General features: G+C 40.2%; 1 protein-coding gene across 1 annotated transcript in view; it reads right to left on the minus strand.

Moving 5' to 3' along the window:
• LOC129101429 (protein diaphanous homolog 3-like) overlaps positions 1-16,287 on the minus strand; it is a 157,935-nt gene that overhangs the window by 89,396 nt on the left and 52,252 nt on the right. The window contains exons 18-20 of the mRNA XM_054611260.1: positions 3,422-3,517; positions 1,763-1,857; positions 108-209 (exon numbers count right to left, since the gene is read on the minus strand). Of these exons, the coding sequence (XP_054467235.1) occupies positions 108-209; positions 1,763-1,857; positions 3,422-3,517 (293 nt within the window). The remainder of the gene's footprint in view (positions 1-107; positions 210-1,762; positions 1,858-3,421; positions 3,518-16,287) is intronic.

Genomic DNA, 16,287 nt, shown 5'->3' on the forward strand with positions numbered 1-16,287 from the left:
AAAGATAATTATCTTTTTATGACATACATTTACATATTGTTAGTGCTATGACCAGCTGGTTGAGAGTTGACACGTTCATGTTTGTGTGTGTGCGAGTGTGTACTCACCACAATCCCGAACTGCTCAGGCTCTGACAAATTTGTGTAGTCATTTTTATACTTGGCCAAGGCGTTCAGCTGCTCCTGCTCCGGTAGGTGCTTCACAAGGTTCTACAAAGAAGAGAGAGGAAGAAAAGGAGTGAGAAGCAACATGGAGGGAAGCGGAGCAGATAAAAGCTACATGCATTCATTTCTTAAAATATAGCATTGTGATAGGGATGTCTGACACACTTTCTTACAGTAATTATAGGTGGTATGGAGTTATATCTTCCTCATTTTCATGTTTCAATTTCTTTATCATGTACCAAAATGTAATGATTTAAAGTGACCAAAAATGTTTGCCTTGGGGGGGATCGGCTATATCTGGCTCTCAACAGCAATGTGGTGTTTTTCCTTGAATTTAATTTAGAAAGAGTCTCAGGACTACAACTCTTTGTACTGGGCTGGTTTGGAAACCTAACCTACTGGTTTTCTATTGGCTGTGTGTTTCGGAGACTGTCAGCCCTGTTGATGAGTTTCAGTTAAGATGAAGTTTTGAAACTGCAATAAAATGGATTTTATTATCAAAGAGAAGACTTGAGGCGATTTATACTTATAGAGACAATTGAAAGTGATTGGTTTTATAGACAGCCAAAAGGAATAAATGTTAAATTATTTAAGCCATGTTGATTGCATCGCCTTCTCCTCTGAATTTAACAGCCATCTCAACAAATGCTGCTACCATGAGATAAATATGTCGGTCTGATGCATTCAAATCGGAATGAAAATCTGTTCCCGATGCCTGGAGTCAAAACAAATATTGCCACTTTTATTACTCGCGTTTAATGGAATTTGCCTTAACGACTATTAATTATTTGCGTGTTGTAATGAACAATTATTGATCAAATTAATTCTTTAGAGTCTAAATCAGTAAATCAGGTTTTCTTCTGGTGTATTTGTTTCAATTCAGCTTACCCACGCCTACCCTGACCGTTAACAGTTAATTCATCTTGAAGCCCGAAATGCATTAATCGATTTCCTCAACATCTGGGGCAATCATTTAAAGCCATTAACTTTGTACATTTTTGGGGACATCTGCAGATAGATCTAAACTTGGCTTGACAAATGTGGACCTTATGCGTATACTTATTCCAGCCACTTAGACTACTGTAAGTCCTTATTTGCTTGACTACCGAGAAGGTCAACGGACAGCCTTCCGGTTGTACTAGTACTGACACAAACTAAAAAACACCTTTCCTTTCTCTAGCCTCCCCCGCAGCGGCTACCTGTATCCCTCTGGAAGTTTCAACGCTTGTTCGACCCGTCCTACACTGTTCACCTTCTCTGTCCTTACACTCCTCTTAGTAGCCTAAGGTCTGCCGACAAGTTGGGTGAAGCTGGAGACAGTGGGTTGTGAGGGCATTTGCTTCCACGGCTGTAACAGCCTTCCATTCGAAACCAGGCAAGCAATGTCAGTGTCATCTAGTAAAAACTCTATCTCAAACCTGTTTCCACAAATTGGCTTTTAAGTGGTTTTATGTACTTTTTCCATTCTTTTTCTTCTTCTATTTATTTTTTTATAACATATTTTCTCAGGTGGGCAGTCCAAAAAGAAAAAAGTCAGAAAAAGTGACTGAAGCTCAACATTTTACAACTGTATGCAGAACTTGGCTTTTAAGCCCTACCTGGATCATTGGTTCAGTGAGTTGCTCCTCATCCACCTCCACTATCATCCGACGGATTTCCTGATAAGGCATACGGAAGGAACCCAGGAAGATGGCTGAAAAGACAACAGACAACAGATGCAGCAAATGCCGTGGTAAATTTTTAAAAAAACATGATTCATCAGCTAACTAACAATAGGAAACAAAATAACAATATAATTAAATATGAATAAATAACAAAAAAACAAAAACAATGAATGGGATGAAATAAATAAAAAAGACACATGAAGGCCATGAAGTAGGAACCAAAAGAGAAATTAATTTAGATAAATATCCGTACATAAGTCAGCCAGACATAAAACTGTTTTATAAAAAGTGGTTCAGCAGGCATGAGATCATCAAGCACGTGGTTCCACTGGGGACCGAATAGCAAATGAGTTGTCAGGATAAGTCATTAGTCTAGCCAGTAGTACCATCATCAAATACCCAGACAGTTGCTGTGTGACGAGGCTAGGAGCCATATGATGCAGAGCTTTGAAGGTTATTGGGAATATCTTAAGGTAAATACTGTGTTGATAAGAGTATAATATAATATCCAAGCTTGTAGCTTTAGAGTTTTGTATTTGAGCGAGTCTGGTGTGAAGAGAGTTACAGGCATCTTATTGACATGATATAGAGGAGAACCTTGAATAACGCCAAAATAAATGATGAAAATGGGCTTCTTTGGAATATCATATAGAAGGTTTAACATACATTTGAATTTCTAAGATCTAACAGACCAATAAAGTGCATTGTTACAAACAATTACTGGTGTGTCTTTTGGCAAACTTTGGTTAGCCAGTCATCAAACTGTTCAAGATAAAAACAACTGACTGCATTTATTCAATGGAGGTGTGAGTGACTAACTAGCCTTTCTTCTTCTGTTAACATATGTCTAAATGTGAAATAAATGAGCCCTGTACCTTTAGTGAGAAACTTAACGCTAACTCGTTACATAAAATACATTATATACAGAAGTCATTCACAGCCTCAAATCATAGCTTTTAGACTCTTTTACCTCCTATGGTGTAACGCATAAAGCGCCTACTCTCCTTTTTTCTTTTCTCCCCTCGCCTCGTTCCTGCTCTATAATTTCCGCTGTGTGATTTATCACTGTTACTGGGCTGATTAGTCTCATTTTCTTTTAATACATGAAACAAAGGTCACAGCTCCCCTTGATATAAGCCAATGAGGTGCTAAAATCTAGGAGTGCTTAAGAGATCAGCTGGATCCCCTTTAATGCTTTTAAAACGGTCATTTTAAGGCAGAGTGTGTGTGAGAGAGGGAGTCTTTTTCCTCCTCCTGCTTCTTCTTCTTCTTTTCTCAATGGGTGCTTGACATTAATAATTAGCTAGGTCTGTTTTAGAAAACATTAGTCACAGGTAGCAATGGCCAGGTGGTGTCTTGTTATAATTGCTATAGCAACAAGCAAGGGTTAAACTCATTCCCTGCCAAAATACTCCATTGGGGGTCACTTTATAACATGATAAGGAACATTTGAGATACGGGAGTGGACTTAATTGAAGAAAAGTATAGTATAGAAAAGTGTAGGGAGAACAAAAGACATGGCTAGTACACTAACATCAAGACACATGGACGTGTTTGGGCGGAGGAATGGGCAGAAAGGATATAAATACTTACAAAGATTCTGTGCAATCTTGGGATCGAGCACCTTGAGCTCTTTAATTCTCTTCTTTATGGATTTCTTATCCTCGTGATCCTCCTCTTCCTTTTTGGCTGATGAAGACAGAAACCCTGGATTATTATCAACGCATGGAAGTAAAATGTACACAAATGTATGCACTTACTGTAATGCTGACATATGTATGACACACACAGATTTGGATACAGCAAGATTATGAGATTTACATATATTTTTACAGGGTTCAGGTACAACATAAGGAAAGGGGAGACAGGGACTGGAATGTAGAAATTGTCCGGTTGCTTTTTATTTATTTATCGAGTTAAATAATGTACTAATTCTAAAGATGATCAAATGTTAAAATTCAACCACAAACATGATCTTTTTTTTATGTATTTTTTAATCTCTTTGCATGTGTGTTTACACATTTCTCCAAATGACTAATGGCAGACAGGATGCCTTGCCCCTAGAGAAGCATGGAGAAAGGGATCATGGGAAAGTGCTGTGATCACACCACTGACAGAATAAGGTATGGTTGAGCCATGGCTCTTCCATAAACAGAATGTTGCACATAAAATAACCAGGTTATAGGTGAAGGTAAATCTGTTCTGGGTCACATGGAGCCAGGTGGGTGGGTTTGTTTGTGCTATCGGTAGATAGGAGAGGTCTGGATTATAAGCAACAAACAAAAAAACAATGAGACACACAGATATGCACAAACACAACTCTCTTGAGCCACGGAGTTCATGGTTGGTTTTAATTATTTAAGACACCAGATTAAGAGAACAAAATGTGCATCCCAGGAGTATGCTGGGTAATTGTCTGGTGCTGTAATTATGGTGTGTATGGTGAGAGGAGAGGAGAGGAGAGGAGAAGAGGCGAGGCGAGGCGAGGCGAGGCGAGGCGAGGCGAGGGTTTAATCCACAGGAAAGGTATTTCTACTGTTCCACATGGGCTTGGTGTTCTTTCAGGGATCCTGTATCTAATTAAAAAGTGAAGAGGTATGCTGGGAGCTCCCGCAGAAAAAGAATGTTAGCATGTCCACAAGCATGCACACCCACTGCACAGACCACCACACGCAAGAAATGCGCACACACAGCCACACACTGAGCTGTCCTTGAACTTACGTGGCTCCTCCGTTGGTACACTCTCCTCACAGTCTTTCAGTGTGTGTGAGAGAGAGGAGAGGGAAACGCAAAAAGACACAGACAAGGAGGACAAAGGGAAATGTGAACCATGGTAAAAAGGGAAGAGAAGAGAGAATTAGGAGATGAGAATACAATTTTCACAAGACTGCACCATGCCCACTGCAGCGTGAAACACACAGAGACTGGAGTGAAGCAAGAGCAAATACGCTGTAAAAACTAAAATGAAAAATGGTTTATGATACAAATGACAAGTAGACAACAAGTCAACATGATTAACTATGTCTAAAAGTAGGAAACAACTAGATCAAATAGAAACTAGAGGAAAAAAAGACCAATTACTTGAACATATAACAACTATTTTTACTTGAAATCTACCTGTCTTGGTCCTGAATTAGATGCACATAACTCACACACATGCATGGCATACTTTTAATATTGGTCATGATCTGGAATGATAAGTTGATAAATTAGTCAGGCTATAGCAATTATTTTGATATTTCAATTATCAATTTTACTTAAAAAAATATCAATGTCATCAATAATGGAAAAAGTAATACTTTAGGGTTTTGGACGGTTGGTTGGTTATAACAAGAAAATTGAGTATGTCACCTCTGGGAAATTGTGACAGGCAGTTTCAAACTATTCAACTATTAATCTTGAAAGCAATTGTAAGATTCATCAATAATAACGTTTGTTGTTGTTGTTGTTGTTGTTGTTGTTGCAACCCAAGTCCGAATATAAATGTTTTGCAAAGATGTCAGGCAGAATTTTGGGCAAAAGATTTAGTCTGTGAAAGCGTTATAGTCTCCAGCTTCACTTCAGTTCTGAAACAAAAGAGAGTGTAATGTATGTACCATACAAGGTCATTTTCAACCCTTAATGGTTCTTAACAGAAAAATTGAGGTTTCAATTCTAAAAATGACGGGTACAAAAAACATACAGACTGCCAGCAGAAAAAAACAAAATTGGTCTAGACAGGCATGAAGGACGGCAGTCACATTCCATCATCTGCCAATACAATATTAGACCTTCTATTTTCTACTTCGGTAAAGATGTTCAACAAGTGATGCTGCAAGACAGTTTACTTTAAAATGTCTTTACGAATATTGAGTGCAGATCAGCATATGCTTAAGAATGCAAAAGAATAAAAGGAAACATGGGCAGAAATGAAATCACAAAATAATGTAAAGGTGTCACTATTCACCTATCTGCATAAATAACTCAAGGATGTATTCTTACGGGAATGTAATCTTGGATTGGATGTTATTAGGTATTAGGATGCAATATAAGGAGCCGGCCCTCGAAAAGCCTACTGCTTACTGCATTAAGATGTCGTATTGATCTACTCATCATAACTTATAGCTTCACAGAATCTCATTTATTCCGCCAACAAACGCAGACTCTCTACTCAAACACACAGCGCACACAAGAAAACACACGGCGGCCGAGCATTAAGCACCTTGTTGCAGCGCATATAAACATACTTGGCTGGGTCGTATATACCATGAATCATTTTCACATAATACTGCGAGGGTTGCATCCATCTCTATCCTACAGGAGATAGCGGTAAGATAGAATCTCTCTCTCTCTCTCTCACACACACACTCACACGCACACACACAGACACACACACAGCTGCCTCAGGTGTTATCAGTTAAATCAGCTAATTAGATCCCCCCCCTTGCAGCATCACCCCCAATCTCTCTGGCCTTAAAACAGTTCTTCTTCAGGGAAGCCTGCTCATTATACATCAGCCAATTAAAATGTCCCACAGGGGGTCAGAGGTCACTGGTTAATCAATCAGACGGCGCGGGGACCGTTGTAGTTATCAGATTGCGCTATCACCCAGGAAGTGGGGAAGATAAGAATATACTTGTGAGAGCAGCGCAGTGGGGAGTCCGCGTCGCTTCGCACAGGTCAAGCAAAAGTACATCAGAAGCCAGCGACACGGCGTCGGTGTGCGATAATGGTTTTCAACATTAATTTGTGTGACAAGATGACACACTGTTGGGAAGAAAAACAAAAAAGTTTAGGGAGACAAAGCAGCGGTAAAGAATCAGAAAAAAAAGATGTACTTTACAAAACAGACTAATGCCACAGTTAACGTCAGACGTTGCGATCAGATAGTCAGGAAGGGAAAAGGCAGGACTCCATCACAAGACAGGAGAGAGCGGTGCATCAGAGACAGACACCGACAGAGTCAATAGTCTCAGTTGAAAGGCCGTGTCTGCTCTGCCACGGCAAACACAGTGCTAGCCGTCTACCATGTGAGCGCTTTGGAGTTAAGGAGGACGTAAACAAAGAGCAAAGATAGACGGCCTCAGTTGTCTGTCTACACTGGGGGGTACCGGGGAAAACGTATTATGCATTATGCAAAATAAATATGTCAATTTGGGATTGTGTCTTTTGTTGAATGAAAAAATAAAACAAGGAGTCCTGGGTGTTAAAGAAAGGAAACGCCTTATTCTTTTATTTTCTTTGAGAAAAGATTGAGGATGTTTGGTTGAGGAGTGAGATGAGGACCCAAAGCTGGAAACTTTTAAAGACTTATCCCCTCACTCGTAATAATCCTACTGACTGGATTTTGATACGATCTCTGCCGCTTGAAAAAAATTGCGACAACGTGTAACATTGAGCGCACACATGCCTGCCTGCCCCCCCGCCCCCCAAAACAGCAGCACTTCCCACAAGGCAGTATCAGTGAATTGTGCCTTCAAAGCACTAAAGGGAATGGTGGATGAAATAAAACTGCTGTGAAAGAGCATGACTGATGCTGTACATGACAGGCAGGCCTCAGAGACAAGCAAGTAACACCTCGACCCCCCCCCCCCCAAAAAAACACACGCATGCACACACACCAAAATCTCCCCCTACTGCTCCCCAGCCTCTCTACGCTCACACCAGCACTTCGTCTTATCAGGATGGATTTCTAATCAGTGAAAACGCCTTACTGGAACTGCCTTTTTTTTTTTTTTTTTTTTTTTTTTTTTTTCACACACACACACACACACACACACACACACACACACACACACACACACACACACACACACACACACACACACACACACACACACACACACACACACACAAACACACACACACACACACACACACACACACACAACACACACACACACAACACACAATCCTAAAGCTGATATCAAATGGAAAAAGAAAAAAAAACCCATATATAACCAATTAATACTGCAATCTAAGAAGTTATCAAGTGAGTAAGGACTAGACAGCCAGTGTGTGTGTGTGTGTGTGTGTGTGTGTGTGAATGCTTATTCGGCCCGTCACTTTATCCAATATTTAGTCCAACGGTCTGACTTCCTGAGGAGATATCACGCTCTGCTGAATTTTCTATTGATGAGACTATATTATTTATGGCATATTGTAGTGATCCGATCATCTTGTCCCCCGCTAAAAAAAAAGCAGATACACAAGCACATGATGAGGGGGTAAAGTTGAGAGGGCAGCAGTCTTCAAAGGCTAATTAAATCACTGTGGTGTTTCCAATAGCCAATCAAGGCAGTCATGCAGGTAAAGTTTAAATCACTGCTATTAGGGGAGTTTCTGTAGCAGGGATAATATGGGGGGGCCTCACAATCCAATCTGCACACACACACACACACACACACACACACACACACACCGTTGCCTCAAGCTAAATCCACTACGAGACAGCTGATGCACAGGAGGAGGGCTGTCTGCAGCAAGTGAACAAATCCACCGTTCCGACACATCTGTCAACTCTACAGTAAACAGAGGGGAGACGAAACCGTCAAAGCAGCAGCGGCGCCGCTCGCCTGTTGACTGACTCGCTGTACGGTTCTGATCCGGCTCAGACCTGAACTTCAGTCGGCCCAGACATAAAAGCACGAGAGACACTGCACAACGTCCAGGAGCTGCTTGGAACGGTACGCCCCTGCTCTCACCTCTCCCCTCCCTGCCTCATCGTCGCACCAACTATTGACCAACACCGACATGGCGGCTCGACCGGACTGTTTGCACACGGACCCCCTGCCATGCTGGGCTGCGGGTGTGTGGGTACCAGTGAGTGTGAGACAGAGCGGGGAGATCAGAGTAATGAAGTGAGGGGCCTGCGAAGTGAGTGAGCTAATCAAAGTGAACCATGCAGGGCCACCTCTCCCTGTGATCCAGACTAGATGACCCAGGGCCATAATTAGTCTGAGACTTTCATTCTGATAGCAGCAAATTAACAGACTTCATTAAGGCTTTTTCTCTCCTCTCTCCTCCTCTCCCTCGTTCCTGCTATACCGAGAGCCTTTCTTAATCTCACACGCCGAATTGCTCCTGCGTGAGCATCAGCGGCTACAACACACCAGTCAATCGCTCTTCACAAAGAAGCCGACGTACCCTACGGAGAGAACATGGGAGCTCACACATTCAAAAATAAAGAAATTCTGGAATTATTGACGCCAAATCAAAAGATTCATTAGGAGCTTCTGTTAATCAGTATGAACTGGCCTGTGGGGATGCATTTTGCTGGTGCTCTATTCTCAGTGGAGTAGTGCCCTCTAAAGGCCTCTTGAAGAGCTACCCATGGCCTCCAAATGTGTATGTGTGAGTGTGAGTGTGAGTGTGAGTGTGTGTGTGTGTGTGTGTGTGTGTGTGTGTGTGTGAGTGTGTGTGTGTGTGTGTGTGTGTGTGTGTGTGTTAAAATGTGTATTTTCTGACTACTCTGTCATATCAGGTATAAGGCATTATTATCTCCATTTCATTTCACTATGTGACAACATCAGTCCGATCTGAACAGTTGTTAAGCCCACCCTAACATTTCCCAAGTCGTTCAATGGATTGATGGCAGCTTTAATCATCCATGTCTGAAGTCATTTGGCATTTTCTTGTTTTTCTCCCAGTGCTGTTGAAAACATATCTGCGCCCGTCCCTTCAACACCCACCCACCCACCATACACAAACCTACATGTGTGGATGAAAAATCACCACAGAAGAATAAAGTCTCGAAAGCAAATACGTTTTTAACGAGCCAGCCCATTACTTTGTTGATACGAGAACATAAAAACACAAATTGGGAATAAAGTGAGGTGCTGATGCTTGAGAAACTGTGGCAGAAGAGAGAAAGACGAAGAACAATGGAGGAGGAAAGGAAAGCTCAAAAACTGAGGAAGGTTAACAACACAAAAAAAAGAGATGGGAGGCAAAGACAGTATATATGTGTGTGTGTATGTGTGTTTGCATTTTGTAATAGGTGTGTCAGTGACTGCTCAAAGAAAATGGTATGGTAAGCAGGAGCTAGTGTTCCTAAAACATTAGCCATTTCTAACCATGATGTGTTTGAATTGCGAGCAAATTTGAAAAAAACAAAATATAAAAAATATATAAATATAAAAATAGTAGGCTAGACTTTGTAAGAAAGAAAATAAAAGCCATCCGTTTGCTGTGTGACCAGACCTTCCCTTTCAACAACAATGAAAAGAGCCTTACATGATTATGCATTTGATGAGATCCCTCATAATGGCACAAATTTTCTGCTGCCCCATGAAAAGTCATTACAGAACTAATGATGTTCTTCAAAATGTCACAGAAAAAGCCTAAAAAGAGAGGGAACAGGAGGAGGGGAGACAGACTGTGAAGTCCATTTGATGTGAACAGATATGAACGAGGGAGAAGCAATACTAACTAGACGAGCGTGTGAGATGGACACCCTGCTGCTCTCCTCAGATACTCCTTGGTTGGTCCTACTTTATAACGGAGTCCTTTCAGCAGCTAATTATATCTGCTAACCTCAGCGAACAGCCAACTGGACACATCTAACCTATACATCACATTACATCTTTACGAAAGTGCTGCTGAGAGGTGTATTTTTATTTTTTATTTTATCCTTTCAGCCGCCCTTCCTCTAGTCTTAGATCTCTTCATAATTCCCCATTGGTGTCTACAAACCTCCTCAGCTGCTTTTTTTTTTTGCCTCATTGTGATTCAAAAGCCCACCAAGATCTCTGCACAGCAGACCACAAAAGCTATTGCTGTTCCAAGAAATACACCCACCTTGAATTCAAGAGACCTATTAACCGCCGCCCCATGGCTGTGTTAAGTGGCTCCAATTTAGAGGTAGTCTGAGGGGTTATTGTAGCAGAGACGGACCGGCGAGAAGCATGGGTTTGAATGATCATGACTCTATTATGTGCCTGAGTTTGACAAATCACGACAAGCCTGTCAGCTCTGACCGTGGTCTTTACCTCCACATGGGAGCCATCCCTTGATCATGTGCGCTCTTGAACCACTCAAAACACCCACATGAGCTCGACCCCTTCCCACACGCAAATGCTGCCTCCGTCAAGTAATCTCCGTAAATACGCTCGTGGAAGCTGACAAAACCGACACAAACATGCTTCCAGCCAAGGCCAATACAATCACATGGAAATGGGCTGTCTAATTATCTTTTACAGCATGGGAGCGGTGGGAAGAGAACTCGTCGTTCCTCAACTTTCTCTTTGACGGGCTACATTGATCTGGAGAGCCACTGAGTGCTCAGCCTTGTTGCTACGGCAAAGGACTTAAAAAGGGGGACACTTGTAAAGCATCCTGTTCAAGTTTTGAATACCCCATGCCCTCCCGTCTCACAATTTATTCATTAAAAATCGACTTGTGTTGAGGCTTTCATGCTGAACTACACTGTATACTTTTACAAGCTTTATCGTGATTGTATTAAAAAAATAATACAAAGGGCCAATGAGGACATGACCATTAGTGATCAGTTCAAGGCAAAGTAAGGTTAACAACGTTACAACATAACATTGATCAAACGGATCCAATTATTCTTTGTACCCGGTACATGAATGCATTTAATAACTGGTCTTGAGATTTAAAGCAAACAATGTAGGAACCACATTCACTACTTTCGTATCACTCGCCACGCAAATGTCATGTGCCATAATTGCTTTTTACTTAATGCCCAAGCACTATATTTTCAGCCAGGTAGTGCACAGCTGGAGCAGAGAGATTCCATTACTCACGTATGTTAACTGCTGTGCTGCGTTCTGCACACACAGTGTCTTGGCCACAAAAGTGTGTTCTTATCAAAAAAATTCTTGTTGGGTGATTATTTTTGGAAAAAAATATATATAAATTGTTATCGGCCTGCAAAATCCAGCATTGGTCTGGCAGTAATTTAAAATGAGTTAGGCAATATTTGAAAATGTCTTTTTTTTTTGGGGGGGGGGGGGGATTATTAATATTCATTATTGGGATATTACAGACCTGGAAATGATAACTACAGCACTACAGTAGAAAGTTTAGTACCCAGCAGTTGCAAATGCAGTACTAACAATAGTCACAGTGTTTCCCAGCAGCCTTTAAGACACAATCTGAAGAGGCAGAGGTTATTTTAAGCCCATTTTACTTGTTTCTGTAAAATATTTCCCACACTGTTACTGATCTATGTGTTAATTTGGATTCCTTTAACGTCCTGGTGGACAAAATAAAAATAAAAATATATTGGCTCCAGGTTATTATTGTAGATAGTAAAACTTAGTTTTAGGTATAGTCATCAGGGGTGCAAACTCATCAGGGATGAAAAAGGTGACAAGGATCCAAACCCCCTAGGGGGTCCGGGGCATGCTCCCGGGGAATATATATTTTTAAATATATATATATATTCATATGCTTCAATGTTATTCCAGTAAAACACAAATAAGCTGCGGCTATTCAGCTTGGATGGTTTTCAACTTTCACAACCCCTTTAACTTGTCTTTGATCCTTTTCCGAACATTCATATCAGCATGTTAACGTTATATGTAACTTATTAGCAGCTAAACTCCTGACCAAACTCTGCTGACGGCCGTGTCTTTTATGTAAATGTACATTTTTCGGCGTTTTTCGCTTAGATTTTTCAAAAGTTACCGAGAAATAGACACTGTACTATCCGATAACACCGTTGTTGTAACCAGCAATAATGGTTGATGTGATTTGCGAGGCGTCTGTCAGCCAACTGTCTAACAATAGCACGTTAGCCTACGTTAGATAGCCTAACGTTCTTGCAGCGTACCAACGTCACACGTTACCGTCAATGCTATCTTAAAAAGGCCGCTCGAAACCAACGGTTTTTGAAAATGCCTTCACCCGAAAGACATGTCTTGTAATACACCTGTCTATTACGGCATCGAGGCAGCTACCTTCCATTTCGAACAGACCCGAAAAAAAAGCTTGCGTGTCATGATGACATGGGTTGGCCAAACGAACAAGCTTGAAAAAAATATTCGATTCATGACAGCTTGCGTTCGCAGATTACTTGGAGGACCCCCCCCAAATCTTTTTTATTGCAGATCTACACGAATCACACAAATGACCTATTTTGGATCAAAAACGGCGAATTTCGGCGAAAGGTGACGAGTTTGCACCTATGAGTCATTCACTCTATTTCTAATAAGAGGTTTTTGCATACATTTTTTAAAAATAATAAATATACATTTTGTGAAAACCAAGAGACAAAAACAAAGCCTTAACTAGACTCAGTTTAGACTTTAGCTTGAAATTCAATTGCGCTCATAATCCAAATCAGAAAGGCCTTTGTATGTTTGCATTAACACATTGAAGCCTCTTTCAATCACAAAAATCACAAAAATAAAGCAGACAGGCTATTAAGAAGAAGCAAATAAAGCTTTTGACATAATTACTTCTCCCCTTTTAACACTTGCATTCGGGAACACCCATTCAGTTTCTACGAATTTCTGTCTCTCATCTTGCAGTGCTGTGACTTCGGAGAAGAGGTAGGTTATTAGCAGATGCCTGTATCCTGGAGAGAAATGGCAAACTGATTTTGTGATCTTTGAGAGTCTCCTCTAATTGGATGTTATTTATTAGCCGAAAAGAAGCCCCGGGAAAGGGCAGCTCTCTTTATGTTGTTGCTCATTTTCCCAGCACTATGGCGATGAATCTATCTCTATGCCCTCTCTTGATAAACACAGAGATGGAAAGAAATAGATGGGGGGTTTGTTTTTTTCATATGTAAATTAAGATACCTCTACTGAGACCATGAATACTAGTAGGCAAAAATATATCTATTTAGTAAAATGTGAGTTTGACAAACACATTTATCTCTAAATATTAAAAAATATATATTTGAGAGGTAAGAAAAAAATTGGATCCTCACACCTGCAAAGCCCTTAAAAAGCTAAATTATAGCCTAGCCCTATGTGATATGTTTAATTCTTACAGAGACTGAATAAGGTTTCATGGATGCAAGGCAGGGCATTCAACTAGGCTATACACGCTTTGCACACACATCAGAAAAGTTAATATTGTTAACAATAAGGCCACTTGCACAACTTCACAACCACACAACAACTACACCCTGCAAGAGAATCCACACAGCACACCCCCTCTCACTCCCCCCCCTCTCTCTCTCTAACCTGACATGCACATGGTGCGTCACTGTACAACTTTTCAATTGATGCACAGCAGTCTGGCACAATTCAGTCACAGTAAACGCAGGCTGGAGGTTGAAACATATTATATCTTTACTTTAAAAAGAATGGACCACAGAGGCCTTGAGTTGAAGTAGAAGAAACATCCACTTCTTTTCAGGTTGTATGGGGTAACGTAACGTTTTCTGAGCTACACAACATTTGCACTGCGTACAATTTGAAGAAAGAGGTATCTAACATTTCTTTCAGACATTAACCAAAACTCTCCATCAACACTGTAATAATCGTGTATATACACGGTTTCACAGTATATGATACTATTACATTATGATGCTTGTTAGATGGGAAACATAGCTCATCTGAAATTGTGGGAAAGAAACTGTAACCATTAAATGATGCAATATACAGTCATAACAATCCAAACAAGGTCAACTTTTAAAAAAAATATAATAAAAATATATATATATATATATATATATATGCTTAAGAAGCAAAAATACAAAAACAAGATCTTTTTATAAATGATAAAAATTTGAAATGTTTGAAACAAATATTCTAAATATTGGCCTGATAAAAAAAAAAAAAAACAAGAAGTACAATGTTCATTAAAGGACAAGGCTGATCATTTAAAGTTTTTACTATGAGCAAGTCCAAACAATTAATCAAAATCACAAATGAATTTGTCCTTACATAAATTGTGTGTGTAGCCAAAGCCTGATATTGCTTATCTTGTAAGCAGCTCAACTTATCGGCTCCATACCATTTTATTTATTTTGGTTTTATACTCCTGAACAAAAACTGCACAAATGCAAGCAGAATGGAAGAGAGGCGACACTCTACTGGTTTGTTTCCAGTGGTGCGACTTCATGTAAACCTTAAGAGAGAGTAAATTCATGGCTGGTAGAAATGCAAAAGACATGACGTGTAGTAGCCTACAATACAAACGGTTCCACATATTGCTCAATTCCCACCTGCCAGTGTCTCTAAAACATTCTGTGATTTACACCCTCTTTAGCAAACACCCAGAGGAGAGCCCTGCTATATATGTTTTATCTCCATCTATTGACACTGAAAGACACATAGAGCTTCTCCGGAGGCTAACAGTGAAATCACAGTCACTGCTGAAAGTTGTGAGAGCTGTCAGCATTCTCTCCGGGCGTCCACTCACTATATTTGTTTCTCCCTTTTTGTCTTCTTTTCCATTACAACATGAGGAAAACGCTAGGTATAACAAATAAGTGGGGTTTCTTTTCTCGCCATTGCGTCTTCAAATGTTAGTGATTAAAATTGTATTGATTCCAAAGAAGTAATCAGTCCTATCGATATTGCAAATTAGTGTTAATTACTGTGACACTACAGCCCTTCCAAAAGGAGAATCACTTTTGGCTGGGAAGCTCTGTGTACATCACAATTTAAAATAATTCTCAAGATGCCTCCTTTTTTGTTTTATTTCAATACTCTTCTTTTTCTTACTGGTTTATTTTAAAGACTGTGGTCGACCAAATAGAGTGAACTTGTACTCTTTGTTAAAATCCCAAAAGGGTATATTTGGATTCATGGCAATTTTGTCTAATCAAGAAATGTATCTTATTAATCAATGATTTTTCAATTTGAACTAACTATAGTTTTTTATCCGACTCATATGTCCACATGGCAGGATTGTAAGAGCATTTCAATGCAAATAATTGGCACAACCAAGTAAATACTTCAAACACCATCAAAAGGGTCACACAATGACTCTACATGGTTGAGGTCCTATGGTGAAACTTTAGCCACAACATTTGCAGGTGAACAGGAGGCAAAATGAGTCTTATAGCCATAAACTGTATGTTTGAGCAGATGAGCTTCAAGAAAATGAAGTTAAAATACTCCAGAGCAGCCTCTCCATGTCCAACCCAACATGTTACCAGCTGTAAAGTTTTGTCTGAGTATCAACCCACCATAGAAATGAGTACTAATCTAGGTTACATTAACGTATTAATAAACATGGCGAGGCCATTGCATAAACCTTAGGCAATGAGATGATAAAGACAATAAAAAAAATAAAAGAAACAGAAATGTCAATACCTATTCATTTGCTTCACTGCTAAGAGCTTACAGCAAGGCCACCAACACAATCGCCTATTCAGTAGTTTCCAGTCAAAATGTGAACACGGACCACACACTCATCATTAAAGGATGTGAAGGAACTAAAGCTTTGAACTACTTTGTGAAATGCAGTCTATCAATGTGCCGCACAATCACATATGAACCTCTATTACTCTCTAATAGAGCCAACAGGATGAATCGCTCCTGCTGGTTTGA

This window comes from Anoplopoma fimbria, chromosome 2 (genome assembly GCF_027596085.1).
Source record: "Anoplopoma fimbria isolate UVic2021 breed Golden Eagle Sablefish chromosome 2, Afim_UVic_2022, whole genome shotgun sequence".
NCBI lineage: Eukaryota > Metazoa > Chordata > Actinopteri > Perciformes > Anoplopomatidae > Anoplopoma > Anoplopoma fimbria.